This window comes from Notamacropus eugenii, chromosome 2, assembly GCF_028372415.1.
Source record: "Notamacropus eugenii isolate mMacEug1 chromosome 2, mMacEug1.pri_v2, whole genome shotgun sequence".
Lineage (NCBI taxonomy): Eukaryota > Metazoa > Chordata > Mammalia > Diprotodontia > Macropodidae > Notamacropus > Notamacropus eugenii.
Window position 1 is genome coordinate 345,147,920 of NC_092873.1, and position 19,569 is coordinate 345,167,488.

Consider the following 19,569-nt stretch of genomic DNA (forward strand, 5'->3'; position numbering starts at 1 on the left):
TTTGCATTTTCGATAAGTGGAATAAAATCTATGCATTGTTACCTTGGGTGCTTTGCAGGATTTGGAAAACTTTTTACCCACATCTGTAAAGACCTAGACATAATATTCAAGCTATATTCTGAGCCTCTGGGAGGAAGTGATATGAGCCAAAGAAAAAGTGAATTGGGAATGACCCCCAAGATTCAAACTAGACTATAAAAACCCTAGAGTTTAGGGTGTTGAGTCATGGATTACATATGTAAATAACTATGATATGATAGAGTATGATCAGTACAAAGGAGAGGTCCAGGAAAAAAATGCTTTGAGAAATTTGAAAAAGGAAAAAAAATATTCTGAATGGGGCTTGGGAATGGTCAAGAAAGGACTCAAAGATAAAGCACCAACTCAGTTAATGGTTTAACAGGTATTATTTTCTGGATTTGGATCACTTAAAGGGCTATGGGGGATTGAATGAACAGAAGAAAAATAATTTATTAGGTACTTACTATGTGCTAAGTACTGTGCTATATTCTGAGGACACAAACAAAAAAAAGACACTGTTTTTTAGGATCTAAGAGACTGACAGTAATAGCTTCTTCCTCTCTTCAGCTACACTCTCAGCAAAACAGAAATCTCAGAGTGTTCTTACTTTCCCTCCTTACACCATGACCCTGCAGCCACATCCCAATTAATATCTGAAAGTAGTAACTTCATTGACAGAAGTAGCAGTTTAATGGTAAATTATTAACTGAATTGCCACCACCCTCTTGGAAGACTTTCTTGACCATCCACCTCTTCCCAATAAAAGTTGACTGCTCTTTTCTCAATTTTCTCATGACCTTTTGCCTAGACTTTGCTCCTGTCCTAATTGGGAGAGACAATAAATATCAATCAACCAATAGACATTTATTAAGCACCTACTATGTGCCAAGCTCTGGGAAGATTCAGGGATAGAGTGGATATAGAGTCTTGCTGGTCTTTAAGGGTGCAGTAACATGGTAGAATGCAAGGCCGAGGAGCCCTTAGGATGCAAAGTAGTTGGTAGTCCCCAGGGGGCTAGAGAACTGACAGGCATGGCAGCTGGTAAGAACCAGAGGGGCTGGGATTCCCAGCTCATTGACAATTGTATGAGTGACACAGTAAGGCTCACAGTATGAGCCACATCTGCCCCGAAACCCATGACTGTTGGAAAAGAGGGAATGGTAGAGGGTTAAGATGGAGTGGGAGCTCTGGGATTCCTCCTGAAGTGGTAGAGTTGAAAAGTTGGCATGCTAGGGAAAGGAGACTGGAGAGGGGAAGAGGAGGAAAGGTGTCTGCCTTAAGTCCAACATTAATATAGTGAGCCCTGGAGATTAGGGGGACACTAGGTTGCCTAAGGAGGGGGTGAAGCAGCCCAAGTTGGAAATGGAGCAAGTCAAAATTTCCATGCTAATCAACAGTAGGGTCAGGTTCGTGAGTGGTAAGAGAAGTGTAAAGAATGTCATAAGAGAGACATGTGACTGGAAAATAAAGTAATCTCATCATGAGACTAGAGCAAGGTGATAACCTATGTTCTCCAGTGACATTCCTGCAATGACAAGAGAGCTAAAGAAAGACCAATTGCTGAGAATTTAGGAGAGGACAAGGCTTACTGTACAGGACACGAGGATAGTGAAGGGAGTGCCTACAAATTTTGGATATCAATTGACACTGAAGAGGATGAAGAGAAGTGCTTAGAAAAAGAGGAAGGGCTGATAGAGGACCATCTTTCCCTTTGCCTGGGTGAGATTGAGGGAATAAGGAGACCCAAAAGATAAAATACCTCCCTAGTTTTGCCCAGAACCAATGTTGCCCAGAAAATACTCTAGATGGTTATTTCTTTGCATCCTTTTTAAAAGCAAATTCCAGATATGATCTTATTTTCTTGTGTTTCACCTTCTTCCTAAAAGTCTAGAAAAAATGAATAAACAAACAAAATTCAAGTTAATTGAGAGTTCAATTAAATTGCATTCTGGCTAATCCTTCTTTTCCCCCTTTTTCTCTATGGTAGTTGGCAATGGGGCCACCTGCCTCTGTTTTGCAGTCATTGGTTGTTATGTTAGTAAGAAATAATGGCTGCTCCAAGGATATCTGGGGAACTCTGCCAACACAACTGACTGACAGAAAAATCTACCCTAGGGGCTGGCAAGAGGAGAGAGGATTCCTCTAGAAGCTTCCAGCAGGGACTGATGGAGTGACTGGAGCTTTCTTAATTAATATGCTAGGCACAGCACAGAAACATGCATGAGACCAGAGACATCTAGGCATTTCTGTGTACTGTATTCTCAAAAGAACTCTGTTCTTATTCCCTGCCTTCCTCATACCCTCTTCCAATCTGCAGAACCCAGTTCTTAAAAAGTCACTCCCATTGGCCACTCAATCAGGAATGCTCAAATTTCCAGTAAGGTGATAGTATTTACTGATTCCTTTGTGCAGAACAACGTAGTAGGTACTATGAAAAATGCAAAAGAAATAGAGTACATATTTCCTGTCCTTAAAGTTATTTCCAACAAATGGTAAAATGGGGGTTGAGGTGAGTCTGTATTCCATTTCTAGAGCTATGTAGTCAGTTACTGCTTGTAACTGCTTATAACCCCAACGCTCAAAATTGTAAGTAGTAACATTTTAACTTGAGGCAAGTGTTACAACCAGGGGGATAGGAAGGGAACACCTTGGACACATCAGGTTTCTACATTGAAGAAAGATTGACTGATTGATGGTGGGAAGAAGTTGGGGTGGGGGTAGGACTAGGGCCACAGGGTTTTGGGGTACGAATAAGCATGCCCTGGGGTATCCTGAGGTTTCTATGCTCCTGAAAGTATAAAGTGGAAAATGTTGGTGGCATTAGCAACATGGGAGTAAAGGTGTATTCGGTAGGCAAGCCTTTAGTAAAGTGTTGTCAGGACCCTCCAAATGTCTTTGCATCCATTTTATCTTACATGGCCTGAGGTTCACTGGGGTCTCTGGCTTTGGACTCACACAGATTAGAGGTTTAGTCCTTAGAGGTCTGACCCCAAAGAAAGGTTATCAGATGTTTCCTCAAACTCTCTGGCTTGTATCCTAATGCTGGAGTAGTACTCTGTAAAAATTCTCTAAGAACAAAGTTTAGGTATGGTTCACATCTAGAATCTTCTCTAAAAGGTTTCCATCTACAAAAGGTATCCAATATACAAAGCAGATATCAGGTATAGGATAAATATTTATTTCTCTCATTACAAAATGCAAAAGACTCATAAATGTGAGCTAACAAAAACTTAAAACTGAGGGCAAAGAATTTTGTAGGACTGTAGAATACATATTTCACATATACTTCAGATTCATACTATCCAAACAAAACAACTTACAAAATTTCTATCTTTCTGGTCAGCCAGATGTGTCTTTTTAGTCCCTTCAGGTTCAGGAGCATTCTCTTGGTCTTCTCATTTGAGAAGAGGTATGGGTTCAGGAAGAACCTTGCTCTGGACAGCCAACACCAACTCAAGTACTCCCAAACTATGGACCTTACTACTAGGGCTGTCAAAGTTCATTTTTTAGGAATCAATGTTCAGTGATCTGGCCTCAGGAGAGGAGAAAAAAGTTAAAAGTTAGCCAAGAACTTGAGGTTCCGTCTCAGGTTCACTTGGGAAAGCACAGGTATTTCTGTCTTTCTTAGGCATTGTCAACTTAAAACTTACAGGCTCATTTTTTTCTCATTCTTTATTAATAAACAACAAAAAAAAAACCTTGACAGTTTCACTCTAGAGGGATGGGTAGCAACAATAACAGTAATAAGAATATATATCACATGTCCATAGCGCTTCACAGTTTACAAAGCGCTTGCTTTCCAAAGATGCGCAGTAGGTAGTAAGTAAATTGCAAGACAACCCACAATCTCCCAGCCCCACCCCCTTCCTCAATCGGTTCCCATGGCAACAGCGAGAGCGCCCTACCCCGGCCTTAGCCCGGGGGCCACAGTCCTGGCACAGCAGGGGTTTACCCTGGGCCAGGGATCTAGGATGGGTGTGAGCTAGGCGCTCCCCTTCCTCACCCTTTCCCTCTGCCCCCTCCCCACCCTCTCGAGAATCGCGCAGCCGCACTGGGATCACTCCTGAACTCGCGACCTACAGTGCAGGCCCAGCAGCCCCAGTTCGCGGAAGGAGGAGGGGTGGTTGCTAAGGAAACGGGAGGACGCTTCGCAGCCCCGGCTGCCGCCTCCGCCTCGGCCTCCGAGAAGGCCCGGTAGTCGCCGCCGTTTGCAAGCAGCCCTAAGCGGGCAGGAGGAGGTGGAAAAGGAGAAGTAGGAGAAGAAAAGGGAGGAGGAGGAGGAGGAGAGGGACCGTCCCCTCCCCCCTGCGATTGATGTGCTGTGGACCCCCACCCCCGACACGCCCGAGCCCACCCCGCCCCGCCCCCGCCCCTTAGCCCCCCCGAGTGGAGAAAGCGCAGCATCGCCCAGGTAACCACCCGCCTCGGCTGGGAGGCCAGAACTGGTCTCCCGGCTTTTCGGTTTGACCTGCCGGTCCCAGCCCCAAGGTGATCCCGGGCCCGTTAAGTGGTGGTTCACAGTTTGTTTGTTGCCAGGCGAGAACGGGGCGGTCGGTTTTAGATGGGGCCGGGCCGTTTTCTCCTCCGCCGGGGCCAGGGACGGCGTTGGGGTGGGGGGGAGGGCTCCCGACTTCTCTCAGCCAATCAGTATCGCTTCCCTTAGGCTTTGGCGGTGGGTGGGCGGTCCCTCCGCCCTCTGAGGGGAATCGGAGGCTTCGCTTGGAATCATGGGAACGAGAGCTGGTAGCCTAGGTCCTGAGCTCGGCTCGCGTCCACCCCTCCATTGTCCAGAAGAGGCCCTCGAGGCCCAGGCCTTGCCAAGGTCCCCGGGCCGGTAGGGTGGTTGTTAAACCTGTTAAGAATGTGGATGAGGAGGATGGCGCGACACTGAGGACTTAAGTACAGGAGAGGGTGGCTCATGACCCAAGCTGGGGCCGCTTTGGAGCCTTAGACCCTCGGGGGGTCGGGGAAGTATAAAGGTCCCTCCGGAGCCGCTGGGGCGGAACTAGCCTCCAAATCCGGGCCGACCCGTGCTTGCCCCCCCACCCCCACCCCTACCCCCAGCTTCTCCTCTGGCTCCTCGACTTCTGGCATGGTGGCGTGTAAAGAGCCCCCGAATTCGAGTGGGAACTGGACTGGAAACAACCCTTATACCTTAGTCTGGGAGCCTCAGTGTCCTCCCCTGTGATGACCCTCGGTGGGTGCGAAGCGCTCTCTGTCCGTGTGCTCCTCCCCGGCGGCCTTCCCCTTTCTGTAACACTTTGCCTTCTCCCTGACCTCCATGGAGGTGGGACGTGTCACAGCGGCCCTGCCTTGGGACGTGGGCCGCCCTCTCCTACAGCTTTGAGCGCTCTGCCCTTACCATCCTCGTCCTCAGCAGGTTTAACACCCTTATGTTACTTGGCAGCTTAGGGCATACTTAATTTCACAATCATACGCAGGTTTGTGGGCTCTTGGGAGGAAGCCTCCTTCTCCAGGAGTTCTACCAATAAAAGGCCGGCAGAGTCACCAGGAAATGACTATGGGCTGTTTGAGATGTGTTAGTGTAAACTTTCTAATGGGCACATTATTTGTAAAAATTTAATTTTACTGGAAAAGTCATATGACCCGGTTTTCAAGTGTACTCTTCCTCCCTTCCCCAATATATTTTCATTTCTTCATCTGAAAATCCTGGACACTCAGCATTCACCAGATAGAGCTGTAGAAAGAGGGATATGACTTTGTGCCCCAAGTCAGGAGAATATTTCCTTTGTATAATAGGCATTGTGTATATGTAAAAGTATATGATAGCCATCAAATTTTCCTGTTATCTTTATACAACTATGGATTAATTACAGAAAAGAGGGAACAAAAAATCTGATTAGGGGCATTTTGAAATGGTTACTTTGATTTTGTTTCAAAAGGAACCTCTGGTTTTAAGGGACTTACTTAGACTTATACTTCCTTTAGGAGTGTTGTTTTATAGATGAGAACATAGTAGAAAAGCAGAAGATAAAAACTTTTTTTTTAATGCCTTCATCATTTCTTCTGACCCACAGACAAGCACAGAATACGATCAAAAAGAATATGGAGAACTGAAGGACACTTTGTTGGGCAGATTCTCTATTTTTATTCAGAGCATAGGGAATTGAGCACTAGAGAGGGTTACGTATGTCATAAAGTTCTTAGAATCATCTTTATTGAAATTGCATAGTTGTGTAGAATATTGAGGATAGGAACAGTCATATGCTCCCTCTTTCAGTTAAGGAAGAACTCCCTTTCCTTTCTCCCCTCCCCTTCCCTTTCCCTTTCCTATTTAGCATGAAGTTGATCACTTCTAGCTCAATAGTGTCATCAGGAGTTGGAAACGACTGTGCCTACTGCAGTGAGGAGATTTTTCAGTTGAAAAACAGTTGAAAAGTGAGGAGTAGATACAGGACTGCTCTTCTGGAAATATAGACCTCTTCTGCATCTTATCAACTTTTTATTTCCCTATCCTTCCACTTTGCTCAGGATGACTTCAGATGGCCTTTTGGTTGAATAAGATGAGAAGAGCTGAGATCAGTAAGTTTACACATTTATCTTCTATGAATACATTTCCCAGCAGTCGTTTTGGTTTATTGTTCCTACTGAGTAAATTATTCAAACTTGTACATGGAACGTGAGATTCTGATGGCATTGTAGAAACATCGATAAGGAAATGTTCCTTAAGCTATAATGACTTCCTAACTTCATATCTATTGTTGTCTGGAGTAGTTTAATCTTACAAAATATATGTGTATGTACATATATCCTCACGGAGGAAGCTGTGGTGTAGAAGATGGAGAGCTGACCCTGGTAGACCTGAGTTCAAGTGTCATCTCTTAGGGTTACTGACTGTGTGGCCCTACACAAATCCTCTTGGTAACTCAGGCAGTTAACTTTCTAAGATAAAAAATTGCAGAGATTGTATCTTGGGAGAAGAAGCTCTTCTGTGGGAGCTCCCTACAGTGATGAAGCCACAAGACTAATTTTTATGAGTATGTAGTGTGTGTGTGTGTGTGTGTGTGTGTGTGTGTGTGTGTGTATTTAAATAGAGAAGTGGCTGGACATAGTGATTTGAGACTGGCCTCTAAGGAAGAGTTGTGCCCTGACCCAGGCCCCAGGAAGTTCTCTCAGATTGCAGAGCAGGTACAGATGGATTTTCTTTGGGACATTCCACATCCAGAGCTCCCTGATCCAATGACATGACAAGTCTGTTTAAATTTAAATACATACATGTATGTGTATATGTGTATCCATAGATTTATCTGTATACATACACATATGTGAAAAACTACTTATAGTATTATTGTAATTCTAAATATTTTGTAGTAAAATGTGATTGAATGAGGTTGATGGGAGAAAAAAAGACTTTTGTAGGCACTTGTGCAGAGCCCTTTATTTGGTAGATGATTGTGAAGTCAGAGATCACTACAGATGATTTGAATAATGTGATTTATTTCCTCATTGAAAAAAGTTACTGTACCACTCTTCCTGTAGAAGTCTCTCCTTCCATATTAGGAAGGTCACACATAGATCAAGGGGCAGAGTAATTTTTCTATGTTTCTGGATTTTAGGCTCTGGCTCTCCTCAGTGACTATTAGCATATTTCCATGGGATTCCTTAACTCTTCTGCTTGATTACTTTTCAGTGACAGAGTTCTCCAAGAGTGGCGTCACTGCTTTGTGACTACATTTCTGCTACATGCCAAAATGCATAGGTTTGGCAAAGGGGGAGAAGCATGAAAACCTCCTTCTATACAGGTTTACAGCCATGTTAAGAAGAATAGAATAAAAAACCTCATTAAAATGGAATCAAAATAGGCTGTCAAAGTATTTATTTACTTAGATCGATTTAAATTTGCTTAGATTGATGTTTCTAGTGAGGAATCTCAAAAGGCCAACCTTCTAATCAGCAAAGGTTTATGGCTAGGTAGATCACAGCTAGCATTCTGTAAGGAAGACTGTCTCAAGGATCAGTTCAGCTTTCTCCCTACTGTGCTTAGTTATAATTCTTTGGAGAAAATTATAATTCTTATTGGATTCTGGCTTCATCAGTAGAATAACCATGGAAACTCACCATTCAGATCGACAAAGCTGGTACCACTCAGTTTTGTTTCCAACATGCTGGAGGTATGTAATATTTGGAACTGTAACAAGTTTCCAACAAAATAGTCTAAGTTAGAGCCGAGAGGAAGATGGCAACTCAGACAAGTGCTAGCATATAAGCAGAAATATTCTAGCTAAAATGAGGTCTTCGCAGCCAGAACCCTAAGCAGGGTGGGGCAGTAAATGCTTTAGAGGCTACTAACAGCACCTTGGTGGAGCACTACTTCCTCCACCCAGATCAGTTTCTAGCCTTGGGGATCTTATCCCCTGATGTTCTTCCTTCTCTACCCCAGTCTACTCCTTGTTGAATCTTTATCCCCCTGGGGACTTTCCTTACCTAAGGTTGTCTAAAGGTGGGCTTCTGACTGCTCCTCCTGGTTTGTGCTGTCCCATCTCTCCTAGCCCCTGCCCTGGGCACTTCTTCCCCTATAGATTTTAACAGAGATAAGTCCCTTCCTTCACCACTTTACTCCATGGGAAAATCTTGACCATTACTGGTTCTGTTCACACTATTTTATTTGCAATGCAGTTTTTGAATCAACAGTGGGAAAAGGCAAGCCTATGAGGCAGGGTAGTACAGGTTTTATTCCCATTTTGCAGGGGAGGAAGTAGGCTAACATAGGTTAAGTGATTTGCCCAAGGTCACATAGTTGATTGTCTAAATCTGGTTTTGAACTCAGGTCTCCAGACTCCAAATCCAGTGCTTCATACTGCTTCTCACTTGGAATATTTTACCCTTAAATTTAATTAGTAAGCAAATGTTTATTGAATTTGTACAATATAGGAGGAAGGACTGTGCTGGATGCCATGGAAGATAGTACAGCTAGAGTCTCTGCCTTCAAGAAATGTATAATTCATTTGGGTAGAAAAGTCACATGATGATATGAGTCAATATATAAATACCAAATTTAATGGTACCCAGACTATTCGGTATAGAAGTTTAATGGAAGGAGTGGTCATTATCGGTTGGGGTGGTCAAGGATGTCTTTATGGAGGAGGTAATGTTTGAACTGAGCCCTAAACAATGAGTGGTATTCAGATAGACTGAGAAGAGAGGGAAAGGCATTTTAATTTAACGATGGGGGAGAGGGGCTTGAATGATTGTCATTCTTTATACTTTCTCATGTTTTTAGAGGAAAAAACTCTTAGGAAAATTGCTTCCAGAAACCATTTTCCCATTTTATTTCCTTTATTCCCTTTCAAGAAGTCCTCTATTCAAGGGCGTTTTTATACTGTCCTTCTGCCCTACTTACATAGCATAGCATTGTCACCATTCTTTGAACTTTCCACATTGAAATGACAGCAGTGACTGAGTTTTCTGCAAATTTAACTACAGTTGAAATATTGCATGAGATTTGGGCATCTTGTGCAATCAATCATGGTAAATATGAACTTCATGAATATAGTATAAGACAAGGGAGTGCCATATAACAAGCTTTTAAATATGAATATTTTCAGAATAAATATATGTAATATAACACATAACATATAATTTTGTATATCGCAATACACAAATATTGTATATGTATGCTTTATGTATGTATAATTATAGACTATGCATATGTTTATATATTATAATTATTATAACTATGTATTATAACATGTAATATCAGAGAACAAATTAATGAATAACAAATTCTGTAGCTAAGCAAACATTTGTACTATGCCTCTTTAGAATGATAGTTTCAAAATTTGAAGTTTCAAATTTGTCATTTTTTGGTTGCTGAAGTTATCTTTTCATGAAGTCATAATTAAATTATTTTCTTTACAAACTGTTCCCCACAATGTAAACTCTATATGAAGTAAAACTTGGATAATTTCAGGAAAATGCAAGATTGTTGTTCCCCTATCTGCCCTCCAATAAAAAGGAAATTATGTTTAACTGCAAAAAGAAAATCAGAATGAAACACATTTTAAATTAAGTTTGAACTCTAACACCTTTAGGCATAGGTGACTCAATCCAGGTGACACTTCAGTTTTTTAGGGCACTGGGAGACTAGATATGCAATGCAAATAGCTGCTCCATACCCCTAGGATTTCCCATAATAGCTTGGGTATTTTTATCTGCCTCTTTTTTCTTGTAGAGGCATAGTTCTATCCAAAATGCTCCTGAATTGCAAAGGGGATTGGAGAGATATTTATTTTGTAGTTAACAAAGGATAAGATGAAATTTTTGCTTGGTGGATTCAGATTTAGAGTTAAACCACTGAATAGAAAATCCTGAGGTCTGCTCACTCATTCAACAAGCATTTATTAAGCACTTAATACTTACCAAATGCTGTTCTGATCCCTGAGGTTACAAAGAAAAATGTGAAAACAGTTTCTACCTTCGAGGAGCTATTCCCTTGAGAAGCTTATAGTCTAGTGAGAGATGTAGCATGTATGTATGTTGGCATATACATGCATACAAAATAAATACTAGGTAACTTTAAGAGGGGAAATCAACTGGGGAAACTGAGAAAGACTTCCTCCAGAAGATGGTTTATGCCAAGTCAGAAAGCCTGAGATTCTAAAAGGGGTGTTTGGGGATGGGGATAGGAGGTAAGGTGAAGAGTGCTTTCCAAGCATGGGAGAGAGAATCAGTATGGATGGTTAACATATGACCTCTTCTTCCATGTTGTCTGCAATCAGCCAGCCAGGCCTGGGAAGAAGAAATGACTATAGGAATAAGAGAAAACCTTTTCCTTTTTCCTTATAGTCCAGATGGGGCTAATTAAAAATAAATCGTTAGTGGTTCATTGTCATTGTGGCAGGAGGTTTCTGGTGTCCTGTCCCAGGATTCAGTACTTAGCCTTTTCTTATGCTAGTTAACATTTTTATCAATGACTTATAGCAAGGTATAGATGGAATGCTCATCAGAATTGGAAATAACACAAAACTGGGAGGGAGAACTAACACCATGAATGATAGTTAGGATCCAAAAAGATCCTGACAAACTGTGTACAACATTACATCTAAGAAGATGAAGCTCAATAAGAAGACACCCAAGTTTTACCCTTGAGTTTAAAAAAAATTCACAAGTGCATGATGGGGAAGGCCTGCAGCTTGTTTAAAAACGCTCTGGAGGTCTTAGTAAACTGAATACCCAATATAAGTGGGATGTGTGATGCAACAGTCAAAAAAGTTAATACAACCTGAGCTGCATTAACAGAGTCAAAACTTTTGCATTTTTCCGTGATCAAACCAGATCTGGAATTTTAAAAAAAGCATTTAGTCCTCGGTACCACTATATAAAGTCATCGATAATTTAGGAAGGTTCTAGACAAGGTCAGTTGGGTAGCGAACATATTTAACCTGGAGAAGTTTCTGAGAGAAAGAGGTAGTTATCTTATAATATTTGAAAAGCTTACATATAGAACTTCTGTTTGTTCTTTCTAGCCCTGGAGGGCAGAACCAAGGACTAGTGGGTGGAAGCTGTAAAGAAGCAAATTTAGGCTTGTCAGGAAAAAACTTCCCAATAATTAGAGCTATCCCAACGTGGAGTGGGCTAAGAGTAAGAGGTATTGGTTTTCCCCTTATTGGATAACTTGAGGCAGCAGTTAATTGGTCACTTCCTAGGTATGTTTTAGTGGTAATATCTTGGGTTGCACTTCCCAGATCCCTTCCAACTGTCAAATTATGTAATTCTGTGACCTTAGAAGGTGCAGTCTGGGGAAAATATTCACTATGTGTTCATGTTTCTTCTACTGTGATCCAGTGTTGTTATACAGATAAAATCGAGTTAAACTGAACATCTGTAGTCGTAAAGGCAAAAAGATGTTGTTAAAAGGGAAACCAGAGGAAAAGACCTGGGGAAGGAGAGAAAGAGCAATTCTATTCCTCTGTAATGTGTGGTGGTGGTAGTAGTTTGGTAAAGGAAGAAAGGATGTTGTTGAGTGATTATATACATTATATGACTACCAGTTATGCTTTCTTAAGTCACTGTCTCAGCCAGCTGTGGAATAGGAGAAGTGTTTATTAAGCTCTTACTACGTACAGGTCATTGGGAGAAAGATAAGGAAGATTAAAGAGTTTTCTTTATGGCTAGTTTTTTTTTAATTAAATGTATTTATTTAACTTTTAACATTCATTTTCACAAAATTTTGGGTTACAAATTTTCTCCCCTTTTATCCACTCCCCCCCCCAAACACCAAGCATTCTAATTGCCCCTATGACCAATCTGCCCTCTCTTCTATCATCCCTCTCTGCCCTTGTCTCCATCTTCTCTTTTGTCCTGTAGGGCCAGATAGCTTTCTATATCCCTTTACCTGTATTTCTTATTTCCTAGTGGCAAGAACATTACTCGACAGTTGATCCTAACACTTTGAGTTCCAACTTCTTTACCTCCCTCCCTCTCCACCCCTTCCCTTTGGAAGGCAAGCAATTCAATATAGGCCAAATCTGTGTAGTTTTGCCAATGACTTCCATAATAGTTGTGTTGTATAGGACTAACTATATTTCCCTCCATCCTATCCTGTCCCCCATTACTTCTATTCTCTTTTGATCCTATCCCTCCCCATGAGTGTCGACCTCAAATTGCACTCTCCTCCCCATGCCCTCCCTTCTATCATACCCCCAACCCTGCTTGTCCCCTTATCCCCCACTTTCCTGTATTGTGAGATAGGTTTTCCTACCAAAATGAGTGTGCATTTTATTCTTTCCTTTAGTGGAATGTGATGAGAGTAGACTTCATGTTTTTCTCTCCCCTCCCCTCTTTATCCCTCCACTAATGAGTCTTTTGCTTGCCTCTTTTATGAGAGATAATTTGCCCCATTCAATTTCTCCCTTTCTCCTCCCAATATATTTCTCTCTCACTGCTTAATTTCATTTTTTTTTAAGATATGATCCCATCCTCTTCAATTCACTCTGTGCACTCTGTCTCTCTGTATGTGTGCGTGTGTGCATGTGTGTGTGTGTAATCCCACCCAGTACCCAGATACTGAAATGTTTCAAGAGTTAGAAATATTGTCTTTCCATGTAGGAATGTAAACAGTTCAACTTTAGTAAGTCCATTATGACTTCTCTTTGCTGTTCACCTTTTCATGGTTCTCTTCATTCTTGTGTTTGAAAGTCAAATTTTCTTTTCAGCTCTGGTCTTTTCATCAAGAATGCTTGAAAATCCTCTATTTCATTGAAAGACCAATTTTTCCCCTGAAGTATTATACTCAGTTTTGCTGGGTAGGTGATTCTTGGTTTTAGTCCTAGTTCCTTTGACTTCTGGAATATCCTATTCCATGCCCTTCAATCCCTTAATGTAGAGGCTGCTAGATCTTGTGTTATCCTGATTGTATTTCCACAATACTTGAATTGTTTCTTTCTAGCTGCTTGCAATATTTTCTCCTTGACCTGGGAACTCTGGAATTTGGCCACAATGTTCCTAGGAGTTTCTCTTTTTGGATCTCTTTCAGGCGGTGTTCTGTGGATTCCTTGAATATTTATTTTGCCCTCTGGTTCTAGAATCTCAGGGCAGTTTTCCTTGATAATTTCATGAAAGATGATGTCTAGGCTCTTCTTTTGATCATGGCTTTCAGGTAGTCCCATAATTTTTAAATTGTCTCTTCTGGATCTATTTTCCAGGTCAGTTGTTTTTCCAATGAGATATTTCACATTATCTTCCATTTTTCCATTCTTCTCGCTTTGTTCTGTGATTTCTTGCTTTCTCATAAAGTCCTTAGCCTCCATCTGTTCCATTCTAATTTTGAAAGAACTATTTTCTTCAGTGAGCTTTTGAATCTCCTTTTCCATTTGGCTAATTCTGCTTTTGAAAGCATTCTTCTCCTCATTGGCTTTTTGAACCTCTTTTGCCAATTGAGTTAGGCTAGTTTTCAAGGTGTTATTTTCTTCAACATTTTTTTGGTTCTCCTTTAGCAGGGAGCTGATCTGCTGTTCATGCTTTGACTTCATGTCTCTCATTTCTCTTCCCAGATTTTCCTCTACCTCTCTAACTTGATTTTCAAAATTCTTTTTGAGCTCTTCCATGGCCTGAGCCCATTGGGTGGGCTGGGACACAGAAGCCTTGATTTCTGTGTCTTTGCCTGATGGTAAGCATTGTTCTTCCTCATCAGAAAGGAAGGGAGGAAATGCCTGTTCACCAAGAAAGTAACCTTCTATAGTCTTATTTCTTTTCCCTTTTCTGGGCATTTTCCCAGCCAGTGACTTGACCTCTGAATATTCTCCTCACACCCACCTCGCCTCCTGATCCTCCCAGCCAGCGTTTGGGGTCTGAGATTCAAATGCTGCTTCCCGCCTTAGGGCTTTTGGCGAGGGCAGGGCTGCCATTCAGTGTGAGATTAAGTTCAGGTGCTCAGGTCAGGGCAGGGCCGCCTCTCAGGCTCAGTTCCCTCAGGGGGTTTATGCACAGACCTTCAACAATGGATCCAGGCTCCCGCCTGCTTGGAGAGCCCCTGTCTGCAGCCGCCTCTCAGCTTCTACCTCCCGGGGGGGCCCAAGTTATGGGGGCACCCCACTCCCCTCTCGACCCGCCAAAGAGACTCTCTCACCGACCCCCGTCACCTGTGGGTGGAGGGACTTGTGCGGCCGCTGGAGATCCCGTCCCTGAAGCCAGCTCAGATCTGTTCCTCTCGGTGCCACGGCCGTGGCCGCGGCAGGTCTGGGCTGGGCTCCGTGTCTGCAGCACGACAGACCTTTTGCGAGAGGTTTGCAGGTCCCTCAGTGGGTGGAGGGACCCACGTGGCCGCTGGAGATCCCGTCCCTGAAGGCCGCTCGGATCTTTTCCTCTCGGTGCCGCGGCCGCGGCAGGGCTGCACTCAGCTCCCAGTCCCGGCGCCCAGTCCGCAGCTCGAAGGACCCCCCCGCGAGAGGTTTGCAGGTCTCTCCGGAATAGAAATCTCCCTCGCTCCAATGTTCCGTGGCCTCTGTGTGCAGAATTCGCCGTGAGTTACTTCTTTGTAGTTGTTCTATGGGTTGTGGGTTCGGAGCTATGTGTATGTGCGTCTTTCTACTCCGCCATCTTGGCTCCACCCCCTTTATGGCTAGTTTTGTATAAAAGTTTTACTTGGGAATGGCAGAATAAGAATGACATTAATATAATTAACTTAGATTAAATGAAACAAAGTAGAGGTTTACTTGAATACATGTCTGGCAGACATCTTTTGCATTTCTATAGCTATATCTTTATGCGTGAAAAGCTCTTTGATAATTGGACATGTTAGTTATTTGTCTAAATTACATGACAACAGAATGAGCAGCTAAACAAAACTTCCTGTGATCTTTAAGTAGTTAGAATTTTGTAACTTGGTTAGTTATTTACCTTTTCTAGGTTTCTCTTTTTTCTCCCTCTGTATTATTTATTAATAGATTTCTTTTCTATCTAATAATTAGACAAGTTCATTGGAGCTAGCTGATTAGTATACCTGTAGTATTCATAGTTGGAAAGGTAAAACATAAGGTTGTCATTATAAAGCATCCGTTCTTCTTTAGGATCCTAGATTTAGAGCTAGAAGGGACCTCAGAGGTCATTAGAGCCCAACCCCTTAATTTTACAGAGGAGGAAACTAAGGTATAGAGAAATGAAGTGATTTGCTCAGGGTCAATCCCTCAGTGAGGCAGGATTCAAAACCTCTAACCCCAAATTCTTTCTGCTATACCATTCTGCTTCCCTAACTTGCAAACAGTAGTAATTAGATCAAGTCCTTTTTTTTAAATAAAAGCAATTATAGTAAGAAATTAAGGATGCCAAAATAATCAAGTATCATATTTTAAAGCATTTATTTACTTACTTTTTGTGTGCAGGTTGGGGTTAGATTTTCATGATGCACGAAGCAAGGGACAGGCAGAAATTCGTCAGTGATGCTCAATATCTACGGGATATGCAACACAAGGTGGACTCCGAGTACCAGGTACATGAATAAAGCAAGTCACTGCATATGCCCTTTTTGTAATAATAATGTAATGTTAATGTGTGATTGAATGTCATAAAGTAACTTTTCTAGCATGGTGGGGTGTAACTAGATGTACTAGACTGTGAGAAAGGTATGAAGGAGTTAAGGTATGAAGGGGTATGAAGGATGCAGTGTTGGCACAGTGGAGAAAGGACCTGGGATTTAAAGTTAAAGAACCTGGATTTGAATTCTTCAGTGCCCCAACCTCATCTCTGTGGTTGTGGTGTCAGCATCAAGAACCAAGAAAACGAGATGAGGAAAGGCAGATTCAAGGTTCTTCGAAGAGCCCAAAAGAAAAACTACAAAAACCCAAGGGGAGCTTCATGGGGTTCTCCACAAAGATGAGAAAAGCTCTTTAAGATCAGGAGATGCAAGCTATTCCCTTTTCCACATGTGCTCTCTAAATAAACTGGTAAGTGAATGTGTCACAGACTTTTATGGAAATGCCTGTTTTTATTATACTGTCTTAGTAAATAAATACTTTTTTTCTTTTTTAAAATTTATTTTTGTTTTTATTTTGCTAAGTATTTCCCAATTACATTTAATCTAGTTCAGGCCTTATTCAGGAGTATTGCTGGCCATGCCTGATACTTTTGGTGTGGGGAAAGAGAGAGACAGAGACACACGCTGGTGCATGCCCACATGTGCACACACACACACACGCACATAAGGAGAGACAGAGTGAGACACACAGATACAGACACAGAGAGAGAGACACACACACACAGAAAGAGAAGGGGGGCATCAGGAAAACCTGAGTTCAGGTGTTACCTCCTCTAACACAAAAAAGTGGGGTGACTCATGGCAAGTAATTCAACATCATGCTATGTTCAACTTTCTAACACTATACCTTGCAGAAGAGGTGCCAGTCAGCAGAAGTGTTTTCACCTACGGGTTCCCAATACTAATGATACAATTCTAGTTTCTATCCCTTCATAACCTGTATGTACTTATATGGAGTATTTCAAGAAATACCCTTTTCTAAAGGCTAATGAGATGACCAACTGATATCAAAAGATAATCATGCAGGGAAACAAACCAGTTCAGATTCATAAGCTATAGCATGAGAAAGGTGCTCCACGCCTTCCCTCTTCCTTCCTTGACTGCCAGGCCTTAAGACTAACACCAGACTCCAGAGGGTATTTAATGACTACCTAAGCTAGCAACTGTTTCTGTTCTGGTCAGAAACCCTGAGGGTCTTCCCTCCCAGACTGATTGTTTTGTGAAGGCAAACAGGCCATCTTTTGCCTCAATTCTGACCTAGACTTCACTTTCTGAATGGGCATGCCTCAGACAAACTGAGACCTGGGAAAGACTTTAGCTTTTAAAGGCCAAGGTCTCCCACTGCATCGGGGACCAGGACTGTTGCCAATCCTAAGCTATGCCTTGCCATTGGACTTTGATGACTCTGGAGGAGAGAGTGAGGCTGATGACTTTGCGTAACTGCCTCACTTAAATTCATTTCACTTGCATACTAAGATGTCATCTCTCCTGGTGTCATTGGTCTCCTCAAGAATGAAGAACCAACAATAACAAGCACTAGGGACCTGACCTGACCATGCTGGTGGGGGTTGGGAGAATAGACATGTGGGTGGGGCTAGTTCAAGATAAACATTAGGCTCTTTTGATTTGCAGGAACCCACCATAGAACTTTTCTACTTGGGTCTTTTGTTATTGGATAGCCTTGTTTTCAGAATTTTTTTCTCTCTTGTAAAGATTGCAGTTATATAGTAGAGAATTTTCTCATGTGTTTTTTTTTTCTTTTTTTAAAAATTTATTTATTTATTTTTAGTTTTCAACATTCATTTCCACAAGACTTTGAGTTACAAATTTTCTTCCTATCTCTCCCCTCCCCCCACCCAAGACACTGTGCATTCTGATTACCCCTTCCCTCAATCTGCCCTCCCTTCTGTAATACCCCTCCCTTCACTTATCCTCATCTTCTCTCTTTTCTTGTAGGACAAGATAGATTTCTGTACCGCTTTACCTGTATTTCTTATTTCCCAGTTGCATGCAAAAACAGTTCTCAACATTTGTTTCTAAAACTTTGAGTTCCACCTTCTCTCCCTTCCTCCCTCCCCACCCATCCCCACTGAGAAGTCGAGCAATTCAAAATAGGTTGTACCTGTGTTGTTATGCAAAAGACTTCCATAATAGTCATGTTATGAAACACTAACTATATTTCCCTCCTTCCTGTCCTTCCCCCTATTTATTCTGTTCTCTCTTTTGACCTTGTCCCTCCCCAAAAGTGTTTACTTCTAATTGCTCCCTCCTCCCAATTGCCCTCCCTTCTATCATCCCCCCACCCCACTTATCTTCTTCTTCCCTACTTTCCTATAGCGAAAGAGAGATTTTCAGACCAAATTGTGCGAGCATGTTATTCCCTCCTTAAGCCAAATGTGATGAGAGTAAGCTTCACTTTTTCCCTGTCACCTCCCTCCTTTTCCCCCCCTCCATTGAAAAAGCTTTTTCTTGCCTCTTTTATGAGAGATAATTTGCCCCATTCCATTTTTGCCTTTCTTCTTATGTGTTTTTTTAAAAGTTAGACCAGTTTCTTTGTCAGAACTTTTGTTTGAATGCTTATGTGAGTTATAGGAAGGCACAACAGCAAGCATTTATTAAGCACTTGCTATTTGCTATGGCTCTGATAGCCATTAATCCTACTATATTAACACTCGAACCTCAAAGAGATGCAGCAGCCATCTAAGCTCTGATGACCGGACCCGCTAGTGTGAATGGGGGTTGGGAGAGTAACCCTAGAACATGTGTTACGCTAATATTAATGAGAAAGGACATGATCTTTTCAAATATAATTATGTAAAGATGTGTATAGACTTGTACATATTATTTGGCAAATGGTCAACAAGCATATATTAAGTGGTTGCTATGTGTCACATATTGTGCCGGGTGCTGGGGTTACAGAGACAAAATTAAAGCAGTCCATGCAGTATTAATTCATATACATTTACAGAGGAAGGAGGACAGCACTTACAGTTTAAAGAATTATAATAGCACAATGTCCCCATACATTATATAAAGGTCATAGGGACTTTAAACCAGACCTTACCAAATGTATAGTTTAGTTGGCCCTAGCATATCCACACTTGACTTGTTAATGAGCTGGGCAAAAATAGTCCTTCTGAATCTTGTGCATAAATGATTCCTGCTATTTCTTAAAATAAGTTAAAGTGGTAGCAGTGTTTTTCCAGGTCTACATGTTAATAACCAGAGGGAAAAGCAAAACCAATCTCATGTTATATTGAGACTTTCCCTTTTGGTGACTGGGTGGGACTGTTTAGGAAAAACAAGAGGAAATAAACATTTAATGGCATGTTACATGCTATTTCAGAATCTGGCAAATAGTATATAATTATGTGTCATCTTAGAATTTAGTTATAGTACTCTAAGTTGCTCTTGTAGTCTTACTGCCTTTTTTTTTGTTGTGTTTTTCTCCCCAACATGTTAGTGTAACTTGAAGTGGAATTTTAGCCATTAATGTTCTCTACAAAACTCGAAGAAAAGTTGTACCTAATGCTTCAGGATTATTTTTTCATTACCTA

At 41.7% G+C, this 19,569-nt stretch overlaps 1 protein-coding gene across 11 annotated transcripts in view; it reads left to right on the forward strand.

The window, feature by feature from the left end:
• The first annotated feature begins 3,189 nt into the window (after nucleotides 1-3,189).
• Nucleotides 3,190-19,569, forward strand: part of MARCHF10 (membrane associated ring-CH-type finger 10) — a 204,559-nt gene continuing 188,179 nt past the window's right edge. For 4 of the 11 annotated variants that reach the window (XR_011975112.1, XR_011975113.1, XM_072645889.1 and 1 more), the window contains exons 1-2: nucleotides 6,228-6,564; nucleotides 15,861-15,967. Coding sequence is in view for 8 of the 11 variants with exons in the window: in XM_072645889.1 (XP_072501990.1) it covers nucleotides 15,878-15,967 (90 nt within the window). In the remaining 3 variants the exon portion in view is untranslated. Of the gene's footprint in view, nucleotides 4,510-4,871; nucleotides 5,219-6,227; nucleotides 6,565-15,860; nucleotides 15,968-19,569 lie in introns of those variants that run through there. The other 7 variants (XM_072645890.1, XM_072645886.1, XM_072645887.1 and 4 more) reach the window with 6 other exon arrangements.